The sequence below is a fragment of the Galeopterus variegatus genome, unplaced genomic scaffold (genome assembly GCF_000696425.1).
Source record: "Galeopterus variegatus unplaced genomic scaffold, G_variegatus-3.0.2 Scaffold1050, whole genome shotgun sequence".
Taxonomy (NCBI): Eukaryota; Metazoa; Chordata; class Mammalia; order Dermoptera; family Cynocephalidae; genus Galeopterus; species Galeopterus variegatus.
In genome coordinates, this window is record NW_007727161.1 from 155,569 (window position 1) to 175,604 (window position 20,036).

The following is a 20,036-nucleotide window of genomic DNA, read 5'->3' on the forward strand; positions in this document are numbered from 1 at the left end:
TTAATTAAAATTAAATTAAAAATTCAGTTCCTCAGTCACACTGGCCACATTTCAAGTGCTCTGTAGCCACCATGTTGAACAGCACACAAATAGAACATGTCCATTGTCACAGGAAGTTCTCATGGACATCACCGTTTTAAAGATTGGTTTGAACCTTTTGAAATGTCTTGACTGCTTAAGGAAGCCTTGGAGCTTCTATTTCAGTCTTATTGGAAGAGGAAAAAGAAATTTACCTGAATGTTTCTGGAACAACTTCTTCTAGCCATGTTACCTAGATTGTTTTCTTTATCTTTTCACCTTTTTAAATTTTTTTCTCCAAGAATCTCATGTCCTTTCCCCACCCCTGTCCCTCACAAAAAATATTGAATTATAGCCAGTGAGAAAAGAATTTAATTTTAGGAATGTCCACTTTCAGTTGACCTTCTCCCTGGCCTTTTCTTCCTTAATCGTTCATGGCCCTGCTGTTAGACTGGAAAGTTCTTTTCTCATTAAACAGAGCCTCTGACTAACAAAAGGGCATGTGAACACTCAGTGGCCAAGAGTGTGTATATAAGTTGTTCATTGTGTGGGCAACACTCCTGGGAGTGGACCACTGGGCTGCTCGCACCTTCTGTTCCCAGCAACTCTTAGGACCAAGGAGAGGGCCCTTAATCTTGCTTCCTTTGTCTGCCTCTAGTAGTTACTTCATAGTGATTTGAATCCTGGGAGAAAGCCCATGTGAAATAACAATTCTACCTCAAATTTAGACAGTGTATTTTTTCTCAAGATTTAAATCATGTAAATGTAATGTTATTTATCCTCATAACAACCCTAAGAGACAGAGGAGGCCTGTTGGTTTTATAAATGGTAAATATAGTCAACTCTTAGATGTCACATACAGATTATCTGTCATGCAGATTACTCATCACACATTTTTTTTTTTTTTTTTTTCAAAAGATGACCGGTAAGGGGATCTTAACCCTTGACTTGGTGTTGTCAGCACCACGCTCAGCCAGTGAGCAAACCGGCCATCCCTATATAGGATCCAAACCCGTGGCCTTGGTGTTATCAGCACTGCACTTTCCCAAGTGAGCCACAGGCCGGCCCCTCTCATCACACATTTTAAATGCTTGCACAGTTTCTCTGAGCAAGCCAGTGTATTCCCAAGTGAGCCACGGGCCGGCCCCTCTCATCACACATTTTAAATGCTTGCACAGTTTCTCTGAGCAAGCCAGTGTAAGCCTGGACCATCTCCTCCACCCCCCGCCCAGCTGCTGGGTACTTAGGGAATACAAATTAGTTTTCATATTAGCTTAAGGAAGACATAATTAGGAAGGTAAGTCTGCTACAAGAAAACTGCGTCATAAATTCCAGTTTAGACGGGGAAGTATGGGGGAAATGACCTTCAGCTCAACTAAGAACTGACTATAAGATATGCTGTTATAAACATGAGTACCATTAGCACTCAGTGTGCTGGCATGCTTATCAAAGGATTTGTAAAACCCTCCACAGGTGGACATCAGAGATACTGTGTCCGCTGGGACTGGGGTGTGCGTGGGAAGCTGAAGAGCTGCAGCAGTTCTGGTGGCCCATCTTGCCTGTTGCTTTTTAACAATTCTCTGTTATTGTCAGGTTGCAAGTGGATCCTGACTGAGAAGGCCGCAGGTGGGAAAAGAAGGAAGCAGCTTGAGGGTAGAGTATCTCTGAGAGCCTGCCATTCCAGGTGCTGCTTTCTATGTGGATGGTGTGATTCCTCTACTGTACAGCCTCCTCATCTGGTCACCTAATAGTTTTAGTAACCACTGATGATCTGATTTTTCTAGTGTTATCATTCCTTTTCCATGTATTTTCTGGGATTCTTTTATAAAGAACTTGTCCCCATTAACAATTTAGCTATGCTAAGTACAGTTCAGATAGGAAAGTCAGGACAGATACTTGATCAAGATAGAGTTTATTGGGACAGATTTCTATTTGATTATCAAATCCCATACCTATCAGTTTATTTCCTCTTTCCAATCTGCTGTCTTCAGGTATCTCACTGCCTAAAGCAAATTTAATTCTGCCCTTGATGTAGTCTTAGGAAGTTTTAGTTTAGTTTTGTTTTTTTCTAAATGATTATGCTCGAGTGAGGGGTTGAAAAGTCAAGAGCACATATGTGGAAGCTTCCTTGTCTTGGTCTATTCCTGTTCAGACAGAAGAGGCAGGGGCTGCATGATGGGCACATGGGAGTCCATCATACTGTTCTCTCTCCTTTTGTGCTGATTTGAAATGGTCCATAATAAAAAGTTTGAAAATAATTATAACAGAAAAATAAGTAAATCTCCATTCCTAACTGTGGGTAACTCCTGATTGGGCCTACTATTCATTTCTCACCTGACTATCGTGAACTCTTAGCTTGGTGACTTTCTTCTGAGGTTGCTGTCATCTCGGCTCTATTTTCTGTTTTAAAATATTGGGTCACTTTACACATTGCCCATGTGTTATCTGCTGGTACGTAGACTTTGGAGACCTTGAGTGTTCCCACCCTTCTTCCCAGTGATTTCTTCTGGGAATTTATTGGGTACCCCCTGCCCTTCTCTGTACAATTGCATCAGATATAGTCCCAAGCACATGCATATTGCATAAACATTAGAGGAAACTTCTCTCCTGCCATTTTCAGTTTAAAGCCTTATTGGTTAGGTCAGCAGGCCTTGGAGTAAACTTATTCATCCCACATTGGGAGCTCAATCTCCAGGATAATAAATCATAGTGATTCTGAATACTCATGCCAAAACCCTGATTTCATAATGTTCCTGGATATCTCCAATAATATCAAGAGGAAATTGTGAAATGATATCTCCAAAATATTTTGAGATACATTTACTAATAAAAATGAATTCAACTTTAACATTTGGCTTGTGGGGTAAGGAGCATGAGGAGTTTCCTGGTGTCCTGCAAAACCAGGCAAAGGACAGAGTGACACTGTCTCAACCAGACAGAGTCACTGTCACTGCTATAAACGTTATTCCAGAAAGCAATTTTTCTAAGTGAGTCTTGAGATTGTCTAGCAAGAGAGGAGAAAACACATCCAGTGTACCAAGGCACCTGTGAGGCTGCTCTTGGCCTCATGAGAATATGCAGTACTTGCCAGATGTAAGACATATTTTAATCCATAAATCCCCCAAATACACCCAAAAGCCTTGGCCTTAGAAAACACGGAAAAGGGTGATTAAATGTCCCAGAAACAGCTAATATAACAGAATCACTGGGAGAGAAGCCACAGATTTCTCTCTCTTTCCCCCTTGCCTTCCTATCATGAGGGTTACCTGGCTGTCCTTTTTTGTTTGATGTTACGTTGACGTTCTTTTCAAGACCTTCCTTTGCTTGCCTTGGATCTGTACTCTTTCCATCTGATCCTTTTTCTTATTCTCAGCCTCTCTATCTGCTGCCTGCCTACTGGACTAGCTTCTTTACCTGATTTCCTTTTATCTTCTTCTACTTCTGTACCAGTACATACCATGCCTATTTTTCTTCATGTAATAGTGGCTTTCTTTAGACGTCAGCCACTGGTATAAACTTTTTTCCAGGCCTGCAAACAAAAGATTTTTAAAGGACCCTCTTGCCTGTCACCCCTAGAAACACCTGTAGGTACCCTTGATGGCTCTTTAAAAACTTCAGAAGTTTCTTAACTGATGTAATACATGGTTTTGTTTCCTACTTATTTATTCCTGTCCTTTCCATTCATGGTCTTCTGGTTCCCAATTTAAGCCAATATTTTCTTGATATATATAGTTAGCTTTCATGTCCATAAATTACAGAAGGCATTACATTGTAAATTTTCCTTTGGGTGTTAAAAATTATTTCTCTTCCACCAACTGTTGTGTTTATTATTTGTTTAGCTCTCTCTATTTCTCCCACAACTATAAATATTTTTCTCCCAAGTAAAGATATTTCCATGACCAACTTGGAAGGCCTGTAGGCTGAAAGATTCAGTTACAGCAAACAACAATTCCCAAAGGTTTTCCAGATTGTGAGGGCAAATGAAAGGCCCATTCTTCGTCAGGCTGTCTGTCCAGCTCTATCATGTCGTGGGTGGGGGAGGGCAGGCAGGCTGTGGTGCTGAGTAATTGACCAGAGCTGCAACCCTGTGCTCTGCTTGGTTCAAGCCTCTTCTCTTCGTTTTGGGAGGACTTTAAAAATTTATCAGAGTGACGACATCATATTATACTGTCCCTGATCATATTTTTAACATTCTTAATATTGATCATTGGGTTGGCCTGGATTGTTTATTTATCAATACACGAGGTTGGCAGCTATTTTGTCTACATCACAGTGCAGGTCTACTGCCACTTCTGACCATCACTGTGTTTCGGAAGGGAAGTTGCCTGCCAGTCCATCTGCCCTGATTTCATGGCTTTTATCTCTAATCTTTACATCTTTGAAGTCCTTTAGCAAATGATGTGCTTCCTGGCAGGAGCAAATCGCTGCTGAAAGGAGATCTTTGCTGTCTCCGCTTTCCTTTCTGTTTCCTGAGAGCTTTAGTCTAACATCTGTGAGCCCAACCAGACTTCGTCAAACCTCTTATTCAAAGTCATCTTTGAAAAGCAGCAGACATTTATTGTATACCTGGTATGTGCAAGGCGCTGTACCAGACTAACTCATGTCAGCACATCTAATCCAACAGCCCTGTGAGATTAATGATTTCCATTTTACATATGAGGAAACTAAAGCTCACAAGCCATTAAATGGCAGAACCAGGATTCACATCTAGTTCTTTCTGACTAGGAAACCTTTAATGGTAATGGAACAGCCTATTTTACCCTCATATAAAATGAACTACTATACAGCATTTGGCTACAGCACCTTAAGAATGTTGTTCTATAGAAAATCTGACTTTATTCTGAAGCAGAGTAAAAGGCTTCAGAGCTCTTTAGTCTGCAGAGGGAAAGGCTTAAACGGACTGTAATCAAGTTTCTGAAAATCATGAGGAATATGATTATATTATCATGTTATATTTAATTACTGAGCACCTACTGTGTTCAAGTTGCTCAATTGTTGGTCCTGCCAACAATTTAAGTAAGCAGAGTTATAGAGAGAAAAGCAATAACTACTTGGAAACAAGTCATCACAGACCTGGTGCCAAATGAATGGTGGAGGCAATAAAATCACAGGAGGGAGAGAATCTGATGGGCCGTTGCATCTGAGGTAACCCCATGAAGGACATGGAAGCTATTGGAAGAACAGGACTCAGATTGGCAGAGAACAATTCTAGGCAGAGAGATCTACCTGAGCAAGTAACGTGTGTCGTTCAGGGTACATTGAGGAGATGAATATGGTTGTAATGAAGGGATAATGTAGGGTATTTGTGGGAAAAGCTGATGTAAACTTCCTCAACTATTAGCTATTTGGACTTTAGTTTCCTGATAGCCATCAAAAGTAATTTTTTTGATGGGATGGGATGGCTTTTGTTAAACAGTATTTCAAGATTTAGCTATCTGTGATATATAGACTTATTTATCAAATCTCAGAATACTGAAAGAAGTTAGTCTTGGGAAAAAAATACCTGCAAATAAATAAATTTTATTTATATATATACATACACACGTGTGTGTATAAGTGTGTGTGTGTGTGTGTGTGTGTGTGTGTGTGTGTGTAAACTTCACTATACAGCAGTCAAGTGATGAAACTCCAGGAGAGGTCAGGAAATAGAGTAGATCAGCTCATGAGTGATAAATCCAGAGTGTGCAAAGCTGTGACCCTAATCCTTAAAGTTACTCTCACTGATGCCCGTGGTCTACCACAATGCTCCCTTGGTGCTACCATCTGTAGATGACCATCTGAGAGAGACCACTGTAAGACCTCATTTTGCAGAGCACAGAACCAAACCCCTTAACATGAATAAATGGTTACTTATCTTAGAAGGCAAGGCCAAGCTTATGAGTAGGTATCATAATCTGCCACCCATGTGATATGATTTGAGAGGCTCAAAGATGACCCCCTATCCACATGTATATCCCCATCACTTATAATGCTTTAAATCTTAAATCCCACTACTAGAAATAGATTATTTTGAATCTTGAAAGGAATTGGGGTTGGGGAACAGTTAAGAGTCCTCACTACTGTACCTATCAAATTTTAAAATATAAATATCCTCTGACCAGGAAATCGTGCTCCTAAGTATTTATCCTGCAGATATGCAGTGTATTTGCATATGTGAGAAATTACAAATATTTTTGGCATAATAGCAAAAGATTAGAAACCCAAGGTATAATATTCAGAGCACTGGTTAATCAAATTCACGTTACCTCCATACAGTGGAATACTATGCAGCCACCAACATAATCATAATAATGATAGGGCAGCTCTCTTTGTACTTTTAAGGAAAGATCTCCAAAAGACAAGGTGCAAAAGAATATGTATAGTATGCATTGTTTGAGGGGGGAAAGTACACACATGCACGCGCACATAGAATGTCTTGGGTAGACTACAGGCCACCCTAGAAGCTGACCAGAGTAGTTACCTTTAGGAAGGATTACTGAGTGACTGGGAGGGAGGGGGATTTACTTTTTTCCACTCTATATACCCTTTTGTATTTTTTTTACTTCGCCCTCTGTGTGTTACCAGTTTTTAAAAATTAAATACCTGTTAAAATATAGGTTTTCCTAAGAGGTTAAATCTTAAAGAGACTGATTAACACCTTGTGAGGAATGGTTGTCCTAAAGAGAGGAGCAAGCTCCTCTAAGAATAGATTCTGCATAGACATCTCCTTCAAACAGACAAAACAGAAGCCTATCTGCCTTGCTGTCAGTCTCCCTGTGGGCCCCGCAGAAGGACATTGAACTTGAAGGGAAGAAGGATGTTGGGTGCAGAGCATGTGAGTTGTGTGCAGAACTGGCCCAGCCTGGGAATCTGAATTTTCAGAGCATGTCCCCCATATCCATTGCTTTGTATGGAAGTTTTAAAAGATTACTCTGGCAAGGGCTGAAGCAGCATAATCACAAAGGAAGCTAAAATTTAGTCCAGGCAAGAGTGTTTGTCCAGGGAGGCAGCAGCAGAAGTGTTGAATTCTGGGTTTATATTTGAAGGGAGAGTTGATAGGATTTGCTGATGAAGTCAAGGATGACTTCAGAGTTTTTGGCCTGAGCAACTGGAAGGATGTAATTGCCATTTATTGAGGCAGGGGAAGACTGCGAGGAGTATGTTTCACCATTTGGGCTCAAGAATGTTACCCAACTGTTATAAATAAATGAACAGATAGAGAGAGAGAGAGAGCAGGGTCAGGTCTTACTGTCCTTTACAGAGAAATGTGGTCCTGGAACCAGCAGGGATTTTGGTCTGACTGCTATTCGACATGGAAATCCTTGTGCTAGGATATGAAGTTTCTGAGTCATGTTTGACCTCTTTTTCCATTTCGGCCAGTTTTGTAAATCTTAGACCATGAAGCCCCAGAAGAGAGGCAGCAGTGAGCCCGAAGAAGATAATCCTCTCCCTTCTGGGTCCCTGCTGGCCCTAGTGTTAGGTGTTAAGGGCATTCTGGGGCATGAAAAGACTGCCAGCTCGAAAGCCCAGGCACCTGGCTTGACCATAAACTCGGTCATTTTGGGGGAAAAAAATCACTCAGTCTCTTTCGGTCTGTGCTTACTTTTTATATTTTTAAAATAAACTTTTAATGTTTACTTTTAAGTTTAAAGAAAAAGACAGAGGTGGGAGGTGGGGGTCGGCCAGTTAGCTCAGTTGGTTAGAGCATGGTATTGTAACAAAAGGTCAAGGGTTCAGATCCCAATACTGGCTAGCCGCAAAAAGAAAAAAACAGAATTGGATTTTCTAAATTGAGTAAACTCTAAGGTTTCTTGTAGCTTTGAAACATTGGGGTATAAAATCTTCAGGATGTTATAAGTTTTTGCCTTTATGATGAGCCCAGGGTTCTGCCAAAGGAGCTTGCCTCTCATTTGTGAAAGGGAAGAGCACCTGCCCTGCTTAATTCTCCAGGGCATTAGCAGAAATCCAGTGATATGCAGTGGGAGTGAGAGAGCTTTGAAAAGTGCTATACAAATGTTACGGGAGTCTTATTGCTAGGATTGTACAGGGTCTCTCTAAAAAGGGAAAAGGAGAACTCCAAGCCCTTAAACTAGAACATGAAGGGCTTCTGTTGCTTAATCAATTGAAATGACCCAGAATACAAGCTTGGATTAACATGTGCCTCTAGATTGGGGCTAATCAGGGGCAGGCTGAGCAGATGCAGGGACAATCCCAGCCTGATTACTGTACCTCAGCATTTAATCATCTCTCTTCCAAGGGCAGCCGGCCCGACTTAGTGCCTGCTGGGACCTCCAGTCCCCTCCCCCTTTCCCTTCCCATGGACATAAAGGCTGCTAGGTCAGAGACTGAGGCGATTTAATCTAATCCCATGTCAGAATGCCTCTGTGTGTGTTTATGAGAGAGAGAGAGAGAGAGAGAGGGAGATCTTAAAATCCCCACAATGGGATGGTAGTGCATTTATTTAAGGTGAAGGTAGACTGAATGAGGCGATTTAATCTAATCCCATGTCAGAATGCCTCTGTGTGTGTTTATGAGAGAGAGAGAGAGAGAGAGAGAGAGAGAGAGAGAGAGAGAGAGATCTTAAAATCCCCACAATGGGATGGTAGTGCATTTATTTAAGGTGAAGGTAGACTGAAACTGCATGTAGAAAATAGTGGAATTGGGATTTGAGGTTATGGAATGACCCCTGTTTATAGAATTTTTCCCTCTGAAAAGCTTTAAGATGCATAGTCACTGTCACCAGTAATTCACCCCAAGATAGCTTTGTGTGGGGGTCATTTCATCACCCAGTTGTAAAGGCCAAATTTGCCCCTTCCTGACTAATACGGAATCTTTAAAAAAAAAAAAAAAAAGATGCTTTTATTTGTATGAATCCTGAATGTAGTATATTTTACATGGCTTTTTTCTGAGCTGGGAGCTGCCATTCTAAAACAGCTTCATCATCCTGCGACTCGCCCACCATAATTACCCAGTCCCTAGAAGGGACACATGTTAAATCCTAGGAGGGAGGTTTCATTCATGAGAAAACATATATTGAGGACCTGCTGACTGCTGGAGATTCAAAGATGGAAACTCAGTCTCTCCTTTAAGGAATGTACAGTCTCCTTGGAGACAAGACATGTAAATAGTGATGATGAATAAGACCATTGCCTCCATAGGGGCATGTACAAAGTTCTGTGGGACCACAGGAGAAGAAGACCTAAGACTGAGGAAGGGAGAGACTGGAGCTGACTGTTACAGAAGGAATAGGAAGCCCATTCAAGGAACAAGCCAAGGACAGTCATTCCAGACAGAAGTAATGGTGTGTGATGCAGGCATGCAGGCGTACGTTTGGAGAACCTCAGTCAGATAGTTCACCCGACTGTTGTGTAAACTGAACAAGAGGGGCTGATGTAAATGGTTTGAATACCTGCAGAGGGATTTGGACTTAACATCCCATTGGCCATTGGAAACCCCTGAAGAATTATAAAGGAGAGCAACAAGATCAGCTTGTATGTTCCAAAAATCTTTCTGGTTATAGGAGTTTCAGCCAATATATTTTTGAATTTGAACCTTTTTCATTTTATTTTGGGGCAAATCCTCCATGATACTAAAAACTGTTTTAAAAACAGTATTGAGCATGGACCCACATCACAGGGAACCCAAACACATCATAAGCCAGGGTGAGAGAGATTTAATTTTGACAATTCTTTAAGTTTCTATCCACCCCAGCCCTAATTAGAAAGGCTCTCCCTGCTCACAGTAGTCACTATATTTGTAAAATATTTGACTTGTTCCCAAGTTTGAAGCTTTTGGAACTGAATCAAGCCCAGATGCAAGAGCAATGAAATGAGACTGGTCTTTGCTTCTGGTTTTGGTTGCTCTTTGCCAGCATGTGGGTTCTTTGGAAGATCACACAGGTGTTCTGGCTTTGCCACTGCGCATTTTGGGTTACTTCATTAACTTTGACTGTTTTGACCATAGTAGAATATAGAAGTGATGATGATCATGGTACACTGGATGAAGTGGGGGACTAACGGGGTCATATGGTTTTTGCATATACTCTAGGACCATGATTAGTCTATAGGCCCCATAGGGAATAGGAATCAGCTGCACACTGGTTAAGACCAGCAGTAGACTCCTTTGTCCTGTTGCCCTTCAGGCTATGTTGATGCCATCCTGTGGCACACCATGTACTTCACACTGTGGGGAGTATGAAATAAACCAGAGCCAGGCTTGGCCTTGAAGGAATCCTCAGTCAAGTGGGAAGGCCTATATACATACATTAATTGATGCAAGCCAGATTATACACTACTGTCCCAGTGCCTACTGAGAATCCAGAGGAGACTGCTCTGAGCATTGGCTGGGGCTGGGATGGGCAGCTTCCAAGAGGAGGGACAACTGAACCAAATTTTAAAGGGGAAGGAGTGGAGAGTAAGAGAATTCTGTGTAGCGAACAACTTGAGCAAAGGCCCAGACAAAGGAGTGCGACCAGTGTACTGAGGAACTGAGAGTAGTCCAGGTGTGCGCCCAGAGCACAGGGTACCCATGAGAGAGTAGGAGAAATGAGACTGGAAAGATAGACCAGGTAAAATCATACAAGGCCTTGAATACCATGTTAAAGCATTTGAACTTTATTGTAGGCTTTGAGAAGCTTTTTAACATCACGGTATTTGAAAGTCTGAAATTAGGGGAGTAACATGGTAGGGAAAGATAATTTGGGTGGCAGGGAGGGATGAACTGAAAGAGGGATTGATTAGAAACATTTAGGGGCTGGCCCATGGCTCACATGGGAGAGTGCGGTGCTGATAACACCAAGGCCATGGGTTCGGATCCGAACCCGTGGCCCTGGTGCTATCAGCACCGCACTCTCCCGAGTGAGCCACAGGCCGGCCCAAAAAGAAACATTTAAGAGCCATTTGCAAGGGTTAGATGAAAGAAATTGAACCCCACAACCTTCTGAAGCCAGTGCCTGGCCCCTCAGGCTGCTCTCCTCCCAGTCCCATGTGCGAGTGTGTGCTGGCCCCTCTCTTCCTCTTTTCAGGCCCCAGCATCTCAAGCGTGTGGGGGCTGGCCGTGCCATCCGTTTCTGTTACACCCTGGGGTGAGCCAACATTTCTTAAAAGTGACTATCATCAAAACAAAGCATCAAATCCCATTTCATGTTGCATCATCAAATACTTATCCCTAAACTAGCAAAACTTACTCCTAGAAAACAGCTACATCCAATTTAACTTTATAAAATAACATTTTATGTTTTATTTTTTTTCCATTGGAAAATATTTTGATACTCCTTTTTAAAATTAATTTTTATTTTTGTCAAAGTAGCATATGGTTTAAATGTCAAAAAGACTAAAAGTGGGGCTTCCCTGGTGATGGAGCACCTCCATCTGGTGATTCTACCTCTGGGCCCAGCACTGATTAAGCCAGCAGGAGGATGGATGTAATAGTGTTGGTTCCACACAGCGGGATCGAAGAACTCAGATTTGTAGCAAATTCTGTGGCAGTTTTAAAGTGGAGCTGCTATACTTGATTACAGGGCATCCTCGGTACTTGACTATGGAATATGTGCGCAGGGAAAGGAAATAATAGTGCTTTTCATTTATTTCTTATTTTTTTGTTTTTTTGGTGGCTGGCCAGCACAGGGATCTGAACCCATGACCTTGGTGTTATAAGGCTGTGCTCTAACCAACTGTGCTAACTGGCCAGCCCCAACATTGTACTTTATGAGCACTGGATTGTAAGCGGAAAAGGCAGTGTCTTAAAACTATAATTAAAATTAGCACACAGACCCTCCAAAGGAGAAATAAAAGATTTTTTTTTAAAAAGTCTGTACCCCACAGGCAATATTTTTGCTCTTTTTTCTGGTACATATCCTTATTGCTCTACATATTAGACTTATATCATTATTTTTTGAGTTGAGACATTATCATAAATTTTGGATAACTTAGTATCTGTGTTTATATTGTTATAAACACATAAAAGTTGTTCACTGCCAAGATGAGTGTATTATAGTTATTATGATTACATTTCCCTTTTTGTACAACTTTTATTTTCAAGTTAATACTTGCTTTTGGGGGGTGGGGTGGGGTGGAGGGGGGCTTCTACTTTTTAACTAGTGATCACCAGTTCTATCCAATTCTTCTCTGGACAACCTCTCTCTGTACTCTTTCCCACACGGTCATGCCATTTCCCCCCCGAGGGCTCCGTCCTGCTCTCAGACTTGCCGCGTAGCCCTTGTCCTGGGCGCCTCCTCTTCCCCCAGAGTACCCTTCCACAATGTGCTCCACAATGTGCTCTCTGTCCCCTAGAGCCACGGCTGCTTCATTCTCAGTTTTCTCTCTCGCTCCTGTGGAGCACATCCTTCAGCTCTTCCTGAGAAAGCGTGCGTGGGTGGCCAGTTTTTTGAGCCCTTACACATCTGAAGATGTCTTTATCCTGTCCTCATGCTTAATTGATATGGTATCATTTCATGGGCTGAGTGGAGAGTTCTAGGCTGAAAGCATTTTCTCCCAGACACTTGAAGGCACTGCTCCATCATCTTCTAGCTATTAATTTTGCTGTTGAGAAGTCAAACACTGTTCTCATTCCTGGTCTTTGTATGTGACTTTTTTTTTTTCTTTCTGGAAACTTTTAGGATCTTTGCTTTATCCCTGGTGTTCTAAAAATTTGCAAAGATGTGTGTCTTGGTGTCTGGGTCTCTCTATCATCTATTCCACTGGGCATCAAGTGGACCTTTTCAATCTGAAACTCATATTTTTTTTTAGTTCTAGAAACTTACTTATGTAGCTGATTTTTTCTATTGTCTTTTATCAGAGGATGGACCTCTTAAGTGTCATATTTTTTCTCCTACTCTCCACCTTTTAATCTTTTCTACTCTCTAGAAGATTTCCTTGACTTCTGATCTTCTTTTGAATGTATTTCATCTATTGGATTTTTCATTAAAAATTTTTCTCATATTCCATTTTTATAGCATCCCATTTTTACGGTACAAATCTCTTCTCTCTCTGAGGATGGAAGAGTTTGGGCACATTTGTTTTTGTTCCTTCTGCTCTCCACATTGTCTCTGCTGCTCCTGTGTACCTCTGTGTTCCTTAAGAGTGGGACATTGAAGCACTGATTGTCAGGGTGTGCAGGGGCAGAGCAAGGTGACCTGTAGTTCTCGGGGTTAGCATTAGGACAGCAGTCCAGATTTTCCATTGTCTCCCCACCTCCCCACCCACCAAATATCACTATAGATCTTTTCTTTGGGCCTGTCCAGGTCAGTTTCTCAGTACACTGGGAAACTCACACTAAACCTCAGACATCCTGTTGGCAAAGGTCTGTGTGTCAGGGTGTTGGGGTTAGGGGGACGTACTGGTCTAAGCAGTTAAATATGTACTTTCCACTAATCCTGTTTCCATCCCCTTCTGCAGTAGCCAGGCCTCATGGCCTGAGCTCTCTGCAGGCATAGCAGTTGCGGCTTCCACTTCTGGTAAATTGGAAGCACTTTACCTTTGCTTTCCATCTTCCAAAAATATGTTGGCATCTCTCATTTTATATCCTTTTTTCCTTACTCCCTGTAATTCCAGTTCCAGAACGAAGAGAAGATTGCTATGTACGTTTATTCTGCTTTAATTTAACTGGAAATCCTTTTTTAAATATATCATATAAAGTTATCAACTTTCCTTTTTTAGAAAGGACTACCCTTTTCTGAGATTATATCTTTATGTTAAACCATCTTTTCTACTTTGAAATAATAGTGATATTAGGAGAAAGTTGAGTTTTTGTTTTGGTTTTTTTCGGTTGACACCAAAATATGTTTTTAAATTTTACTGCTCTATAAAATCTTAAATGCAGGAAACCAACGACCTAGGCTTTTTTTTAAAAAATAAGCTCGACTCTGAAGGTAGAGACATAGATGGGGCAGTGGCCAGAAGATAGGATAGGAGAGGGAGAAGTTTTTACTTTTCAAGCTGAGGGAAACTTGAGCATAGGCAGAAAGAGGGTGGACGAAAGCAGAGTAGTAGAATGTTAAGGGAAAGTAATGGTGGACTGTTCTAGAGGAAGAAAGCAGTCAGAGGGGATGGCTGGGGAAGGAGTGGCAGAGGTGGGAACACATACCTGATGGGCCTGTGCTTCCTAAAGGTGGAGGCAGACAGGGTCTTCTTTTGGCAAGTTGGGAAGGCCTTGCCCTGAGGCATGTTTTCACAATTTCTCCAAACTGTTATTTTCTGATAGTCTGTTTAAAAAAAAAATTAAAATGGGGTGAGAAAAGAGATGTATTTGTGCCTGGACAGTGGGTATAGTGTCACCTGGGGCTGGCAGACAGTGATACCCTGCAGGGCAACAGCTGGATTCCCCTGTCTAGCCAGCATCTGGGAACTGAGCACGAGCCCCACCAATGGTCTTCCCTTTGTCTCCCCAGGCCTGGTCCAGATCCCTGTGAGCATGTACCAGACTGTGGTAACCAGCCTCGCCCAGGGCAATGGGCCAGTGCAGGTGGCCATGGCCCCCGTGACCACCAGGATATCGGACAGCACGGTCACCGTGGATGGCCAGGCTGTGGAGGTGGTGACATTGGAACAGTGACATGCAGCTGTATTGGGGCATCGTTTTCTAGTCTACTTCAAGATTTTTTACACGTTCGCAGAGGTGCAATCAAAAGGAATTAATAAGTCTCTCGACTTTGGAAGAAAAGTTTTGTTAACCTTTTTTTTTTAAAGGAAGAAAAGCAGAGGATTTTGGAATTGCATTTTTTAAAGCACCACTCTTGGTTTTCTGGGATTGGTGGAGTAAGAAACTGTGCTGTCAATTTCACTGTCCCAAAAAAGCCAAATTGTGGCAGGACTTCTTTCTGCAGAAACGTGTGTGTATACTATGTGTGTGTATGTGTGTGTGAATATATGTATATGTGTACATATGGACATACACATTTACATATATATAAAGTATATATATACATATATATGTATGAAACCCGCATGGAATTATCTGTATGAAGTCAAGGTGAGCTGTGGAAACAATAATTCACCCAGTTTAGTGGGTGGTAGGGTACGTGGCCAGACACAGTCACCCGGTATTTGTTCATACCAGGGTCATGCGTTGAGCTACTGACAAACTCAGGCGGAGGTGACCATGCCCTTCACCAAAGCTGCCTCCCAGTGGCCACCTAGAACTCTCCCTGCTGGACTCACCTGAGAAGGGAGGTTCCAGTACAGAGTGGGGTCCAGAAAATGTGCTTGCAAGGTCCAGGGGCCGCATGGTCTGCCAGCTGAGATGCTCCTTGGGCTGGCCCAGGTGCTGACCTTGCCACATGCAGATGAATGTCCTAAAAGCTCCCAGACAGGGACAAGAGGGTTTTTCTCAGCTTCCCATCTCCTTCCCTTCCCTGGAATCCTCTTGATCTCATGACTATTAAAATGTTGCTTTGGTTTTAAGGTCAGTCCTGAATTGGTCATGTATATGAACTAAAGGTAACAGAAGTATTAAGGGTTTGAGGAGTGTGTGTGTGTTAAGTGTGCTTGTGAGTGTGTGGAGGGGGGTGGGGCAGAGAATGGGAAGGGGGTGGGAGGGGTTGGAAAGGAAAGGAAGAAGGGAGAGAAAAATCTTCATAGACCAAGGTACACCAATGGGAGCAATTTTCTCTAGCTGTCTATAGCTGTAACTTTCTGTAGCTTAACAGAGGAGACTCTGGAACTGAAAAGGACACCTAGTCCATGGAAGACTGGCCATCACAAAAGGCATGTTTTAGAAGAGAAAAGAGCTGAGGATGCTTCCTGCCTTCCTGGATCTGGCCTGCTTCAGAAGGCACACTGTGAGGCCCAATTTCCTGGGTGCATTCTGGTGGCCCAAGCCCTGAACAGCTTTGCGACTCACAGGTGTTGATTGGTCTTGGTATTCTTTGTAACCATTAAGTTCTGGGCTTTCTCAGCTGCAAGCCCTGAGTATCCAGTGGCTAAATTCACCTGACGTTTCAACAGGCCAAATCTCTGCTCCGTGAGTACAGGGACAGCTCTTCCTCCCTCCTCCCAGGTCCCCCCACGTGTGTGATAGTGTATTTAATGTTTTTTTAATGCGACATTAAAAAATTCTTCATGTCTTGCTCAGCCTTTGAGAAAAGTTTCAGATTCTTGTATTTGCTTGTTTTATATAAAACTATCCAATGTTGTTTGTATGTTCTTTTCTGTACATAATGGGGGTAGGGAAGGGATATTTCCATATAAACAGTCCTAGTTCTACAGTCTGTTATTTTTTTAATTATTATTTTTTATCATCATTGTGAAGCTGTCCAGGGGCTTTAAAGTCCGTGTTCCTTTGTGGTGAAATAACCTCCTAATAGTTTGAGAAGTTGCCAAGAAGAAGAAAAAAAACAAAACCCCAGTAGCAGAGCATGGATCTGTGTTGTTTTCCATTCTGTCTATTATAGCCTCACTCAATAAATAGTTAAAAATGTGGCAACAGGAAGTGGAACTGTTCATCTCTATAGGAGCATTTGGCTTCTTAGGCAAAAGGAACTCTCAGTTAGGGGGCTTGTGCTGCTTTTTAAAAGGAATTTGTCCTCAAGAGCAGTGGTCTTTGAACTCTACCCTGTGGTGTTGTAGCGCTCCATAGAGAGGACCCTGAGGATGGGATCGGGGCCTCCTGAGCCCGCATCACCAGATCAGCTCCATTGCAAATGTGACCAGCTTTCTATGTAACGATGTTCTGGGAGAAAAATCTAGTTTGAAAAATCCTAAAGATGGTTTGAAAGCCTCTACTCTGGAGGGGTTTTTTTTAGGGGTTAGTTTCATATCCACATTAAAAATCAGGGTGGGTAATGGTGCCTCGCCATCTTGGGAAATTCTCCCAACACGAATGTTGTTTAATATTGGAGTTAATTATCCTTCTCAAAGCAGAAGCCCCAAGCCATGAATTGTTTCCTTACATCCTCACCCCTTGGTTTCAGACACAGCTCCCTGTCTTAACATGGCAACTGCTATCTTTCCGACACAGCTCCCTGTCTTAACATGGCAACTGCCATCTTTCCAGCTGTATCTCCTGCCACACCCCCGGCTCAGGCCCTTCCTAAACCCCCAGTGGCTTTGCACCTTCATGCTTGTGCACACTCTGCGCTTCAGCCTGGAATGACGTGCTCTCTTTGCCACCTCCACCTCCCCTTTCCTTTTTTTTTGTTGGGTGTTTTGGTTAGTTTCCTGGTGATGCTTAGAATAATTTTTTTTTTTTTTTTTTTTTAAAGATGACCGGTAAGGGGATCTTAACCCTTGACTTGGTGTTGTCAGCACCGCACTCTCCCGAGTGAGCCACGGGGCCGGCCCAGATGCTTAGAATAATTGAATGGGGAGGCCAAGAAGTGTTTTCCTTGATGCCTGACAGTGGTTCAGTAAAGCCAAGTGCCCACCCCTATCCTTTCTTCTTACACAATGGCATACTGTCACCTATTCTCACCAGAGAGGGTGGGCCGGAAAAAGGACTGATTGCAGCCAAATCAACCTAACATCTCTGCCGTTGGCCCCCCATGTGAATCTCTCCAGAGGTGCCTACTATCTAGTTCATGCTGTTTGCCCTGCAAGACCTTTGCCACAAGCATGCTGCCTTTGCCGCAAACATGTATTGTCAGCAGTCTTTGTTGGAGACCTTTGCTTCTTTTACACCAAAGTCACCGACAGGAGCTATTAATTCAGCTGCCTCCAGGAACCAGGTAGGTCATATCAGTGAGTGAAGTGGGAGTGATTCAGGTGCGAGAGAGGGAGCGATGGAGACAGGTGGAGGGGAGAGCATTTATCTCAAAGTAGCAGCCTCTCCTAGATGCTAGTAGATTGTCACTGTGCAGGAATATGGGTCCTGGTGTCCCATCTTTAACATTTTCCAGAGAATCTGGAGAAATCCAGATTTTTGTATGAAATCTCCTGATTTCAACAACAAATCAAAAAATTTTTTACATATTCTATAGGCAAAAATAAAACCAGTCTGTAGACCAGATCTGGCCTGGGAGTTGGTTTTAATTTTGTGGGTGCCTACCATGTGTCAGGTGAATAAGCCTAGCAGATGCCCCTGAGAAGCAAGCAGAGAGGAGGTGGCATTCACGTAAGCAGAGTGCTGCTGCCCAGCTTGATGAGGTGCCATCTGGACGGAGTACTACAGCAGAACGAGGTCTGTTACCTCATTTCATCTCTTTAAGGATCCTCTGTGTTCAGTAGTTTATAATCCAGGCACAGACAAGGGATCTGGGAACCACAGAAACCAAGACACTGGTCAAAGAATTCTTGGCTTTAAGTCCTATGTCTGAGAAGATCCATTGGCGATGCTGGTGATTACTGGACTTACCCAAAGTGAAATGAATGAGCTGAGGAGCACCAAAGAGCAGAGGAGAGGAGGGACTCCACATCCACTAAGAAGAGCTCAGGCTGCCAGCGCTCCCTCAGACTCCAGCAAGACTCTCCCTCCCTCAGTAATGCCCCTGAAGACTCCTTTGGTGTCAGCACCAAACCTCATCAGAGAGGATACTGGAGCTTAATTATTTGAAGCAGAAGCTATGTGGGGTGTGAGAGCAGAGCCCACGTTTCCCCTCACCTCCATCTCAGTGGGCTGTTGGCCACCTAGATCATCAACCCAAGCCAGCCTGTGGCCTCAGTACAGCTGATGCTCAGGTGCCAAAGTCCAAGGCCCCTGTCGTGTTCCCACCGGGCCTCTGCTGTTTACTCCAGGAGGGCAGTTCTTGGAGAAGACCCACGTAGTACGGTGGAGGCAGAGCAGAGGAAGGAGGTACAATTGAGAGGGGAGATGGGACTTCAGGACAGAGCTTGGACTGAAATAGCTGGAGAGTGAAGGTTTTCTCCACCTGCCATCGCACTCCCAGTGCTGCTGAGCCCCTGGATGAGTCGCCATCCCACTCTGAATTTGTTTCTCCCTCCTAAAAATCGCGGACTGTTAGCAAACATTTATTGAGTACTGGTGTCCTGCAGAGTGGGGAAAGGAAGGAGCAGGGGTAACAATCATCTGCAGAGGGGTAAGCAAGGTCCCCTAAGTAACTGGGATTTACCTAGAGCCAGCCACCTTGGGAGGTGGGGACATGCCTCGCCCCTGAGCCCTGTCCAGAGGCTTTCCTGGCTCTTGTTGATGAGAGCTATGGCTTGTCTACAGTTGCATTACTTGGTATTATTCCCCCTCATATTTGAGAGGAATTGGTTCCAGGACCCACTACAGATACCAAAATCCATTGATATTTAAGTCCCTGATGTAAAATGGTGTATGTAGTATTTGCATGTAACCTATGCACATCCTCCCTTAAACTTTAAATAATCCCTGCATTACTTATAATACCAAATACAATATAAATGCTATGTAAATGGTTATACTGTATTGCTTTTTTATTTGTATTATTTTGTATTGTTGTATTATTTTTTTTGTTTGGTTTTTTAAAGCCTGCAACACCTGGTATTCCCAGGCAGTCTCTTTGTTTCTTTTCTTCTTCTTTTTTTTTTTAATATTTTTGATCTTCAGTTGGTAGAATCTGCAGATGCCGAACCCTCAGATATGGAGAGCCAACTGTACTTTTTTTTTTTTTTTGTCTTTTTCCGTGTCCGGCAACGGATTGCAACCCTCAGTGTTGCCCCCGCACCGGACCGGGGACCGGCAATGGGACCGCAACCCTTGGCGTTGCTCCCGCGCCTCGCTCAGCCAGTGAGCAGGAACCGGTCTGTATGTGGGATCCGAACCCTTGGGCGGGAGCGCCGCCGCGCTTCCCAAGCGGCGCACTTATCCAGTGCGCCACCGGGCCGGCCCCCAACTGTACTTTTATGGTAGTAATAATAGTTAACACTTACACAGCCTTTTCAATATGCCTTGTATTGTACTAAGAGATTTACCTGCATATTAACGTATTTAATCTTTACAAAGTACTATTATTATCCCCATTTCACAGATAAGCAAACTCAGGTACAAACAGATTAAGTTAAATAAATTGGCCAAGTTCACACTGCTAGTAAGAGGCAGAGCCAAGATTCAAACTTGGGCAGGTTGGCCCCAGAATCTGTACCCAGAAACACTACTTGACATGTTTTCTTGTGGCTTGAAATGGA

The 20,036-nt window shown here is 43.0% G+C and overlaps 1 protein-coding gene across 1 annotated transcript in view; it reads left to right on the plus strand.

Moving 5' to 3' along the window:
* NRF1 (nuclear respiratory factor 1) overlaps positions 1-16,416 on the plus strand; it is a 108,691-nt gene extending 92,275 nt beyond the window's left edge. Inside the window, exon 11 of the mRNA XM_008574446.1 lies at positions 14,384-16,416. Coding sequence (XP_008572668.1) covers positions 14,384-14,547 — 164 coding nt within the window. The 3' untranslated portion in view covers positions 14,548-16,416. The remainder of the gene's footprint in view (positions 1-14,383) is intronic.
* The last annotated feature ends 3,620 nt before the right edge of the window (positions 16,417-20,036 follow it).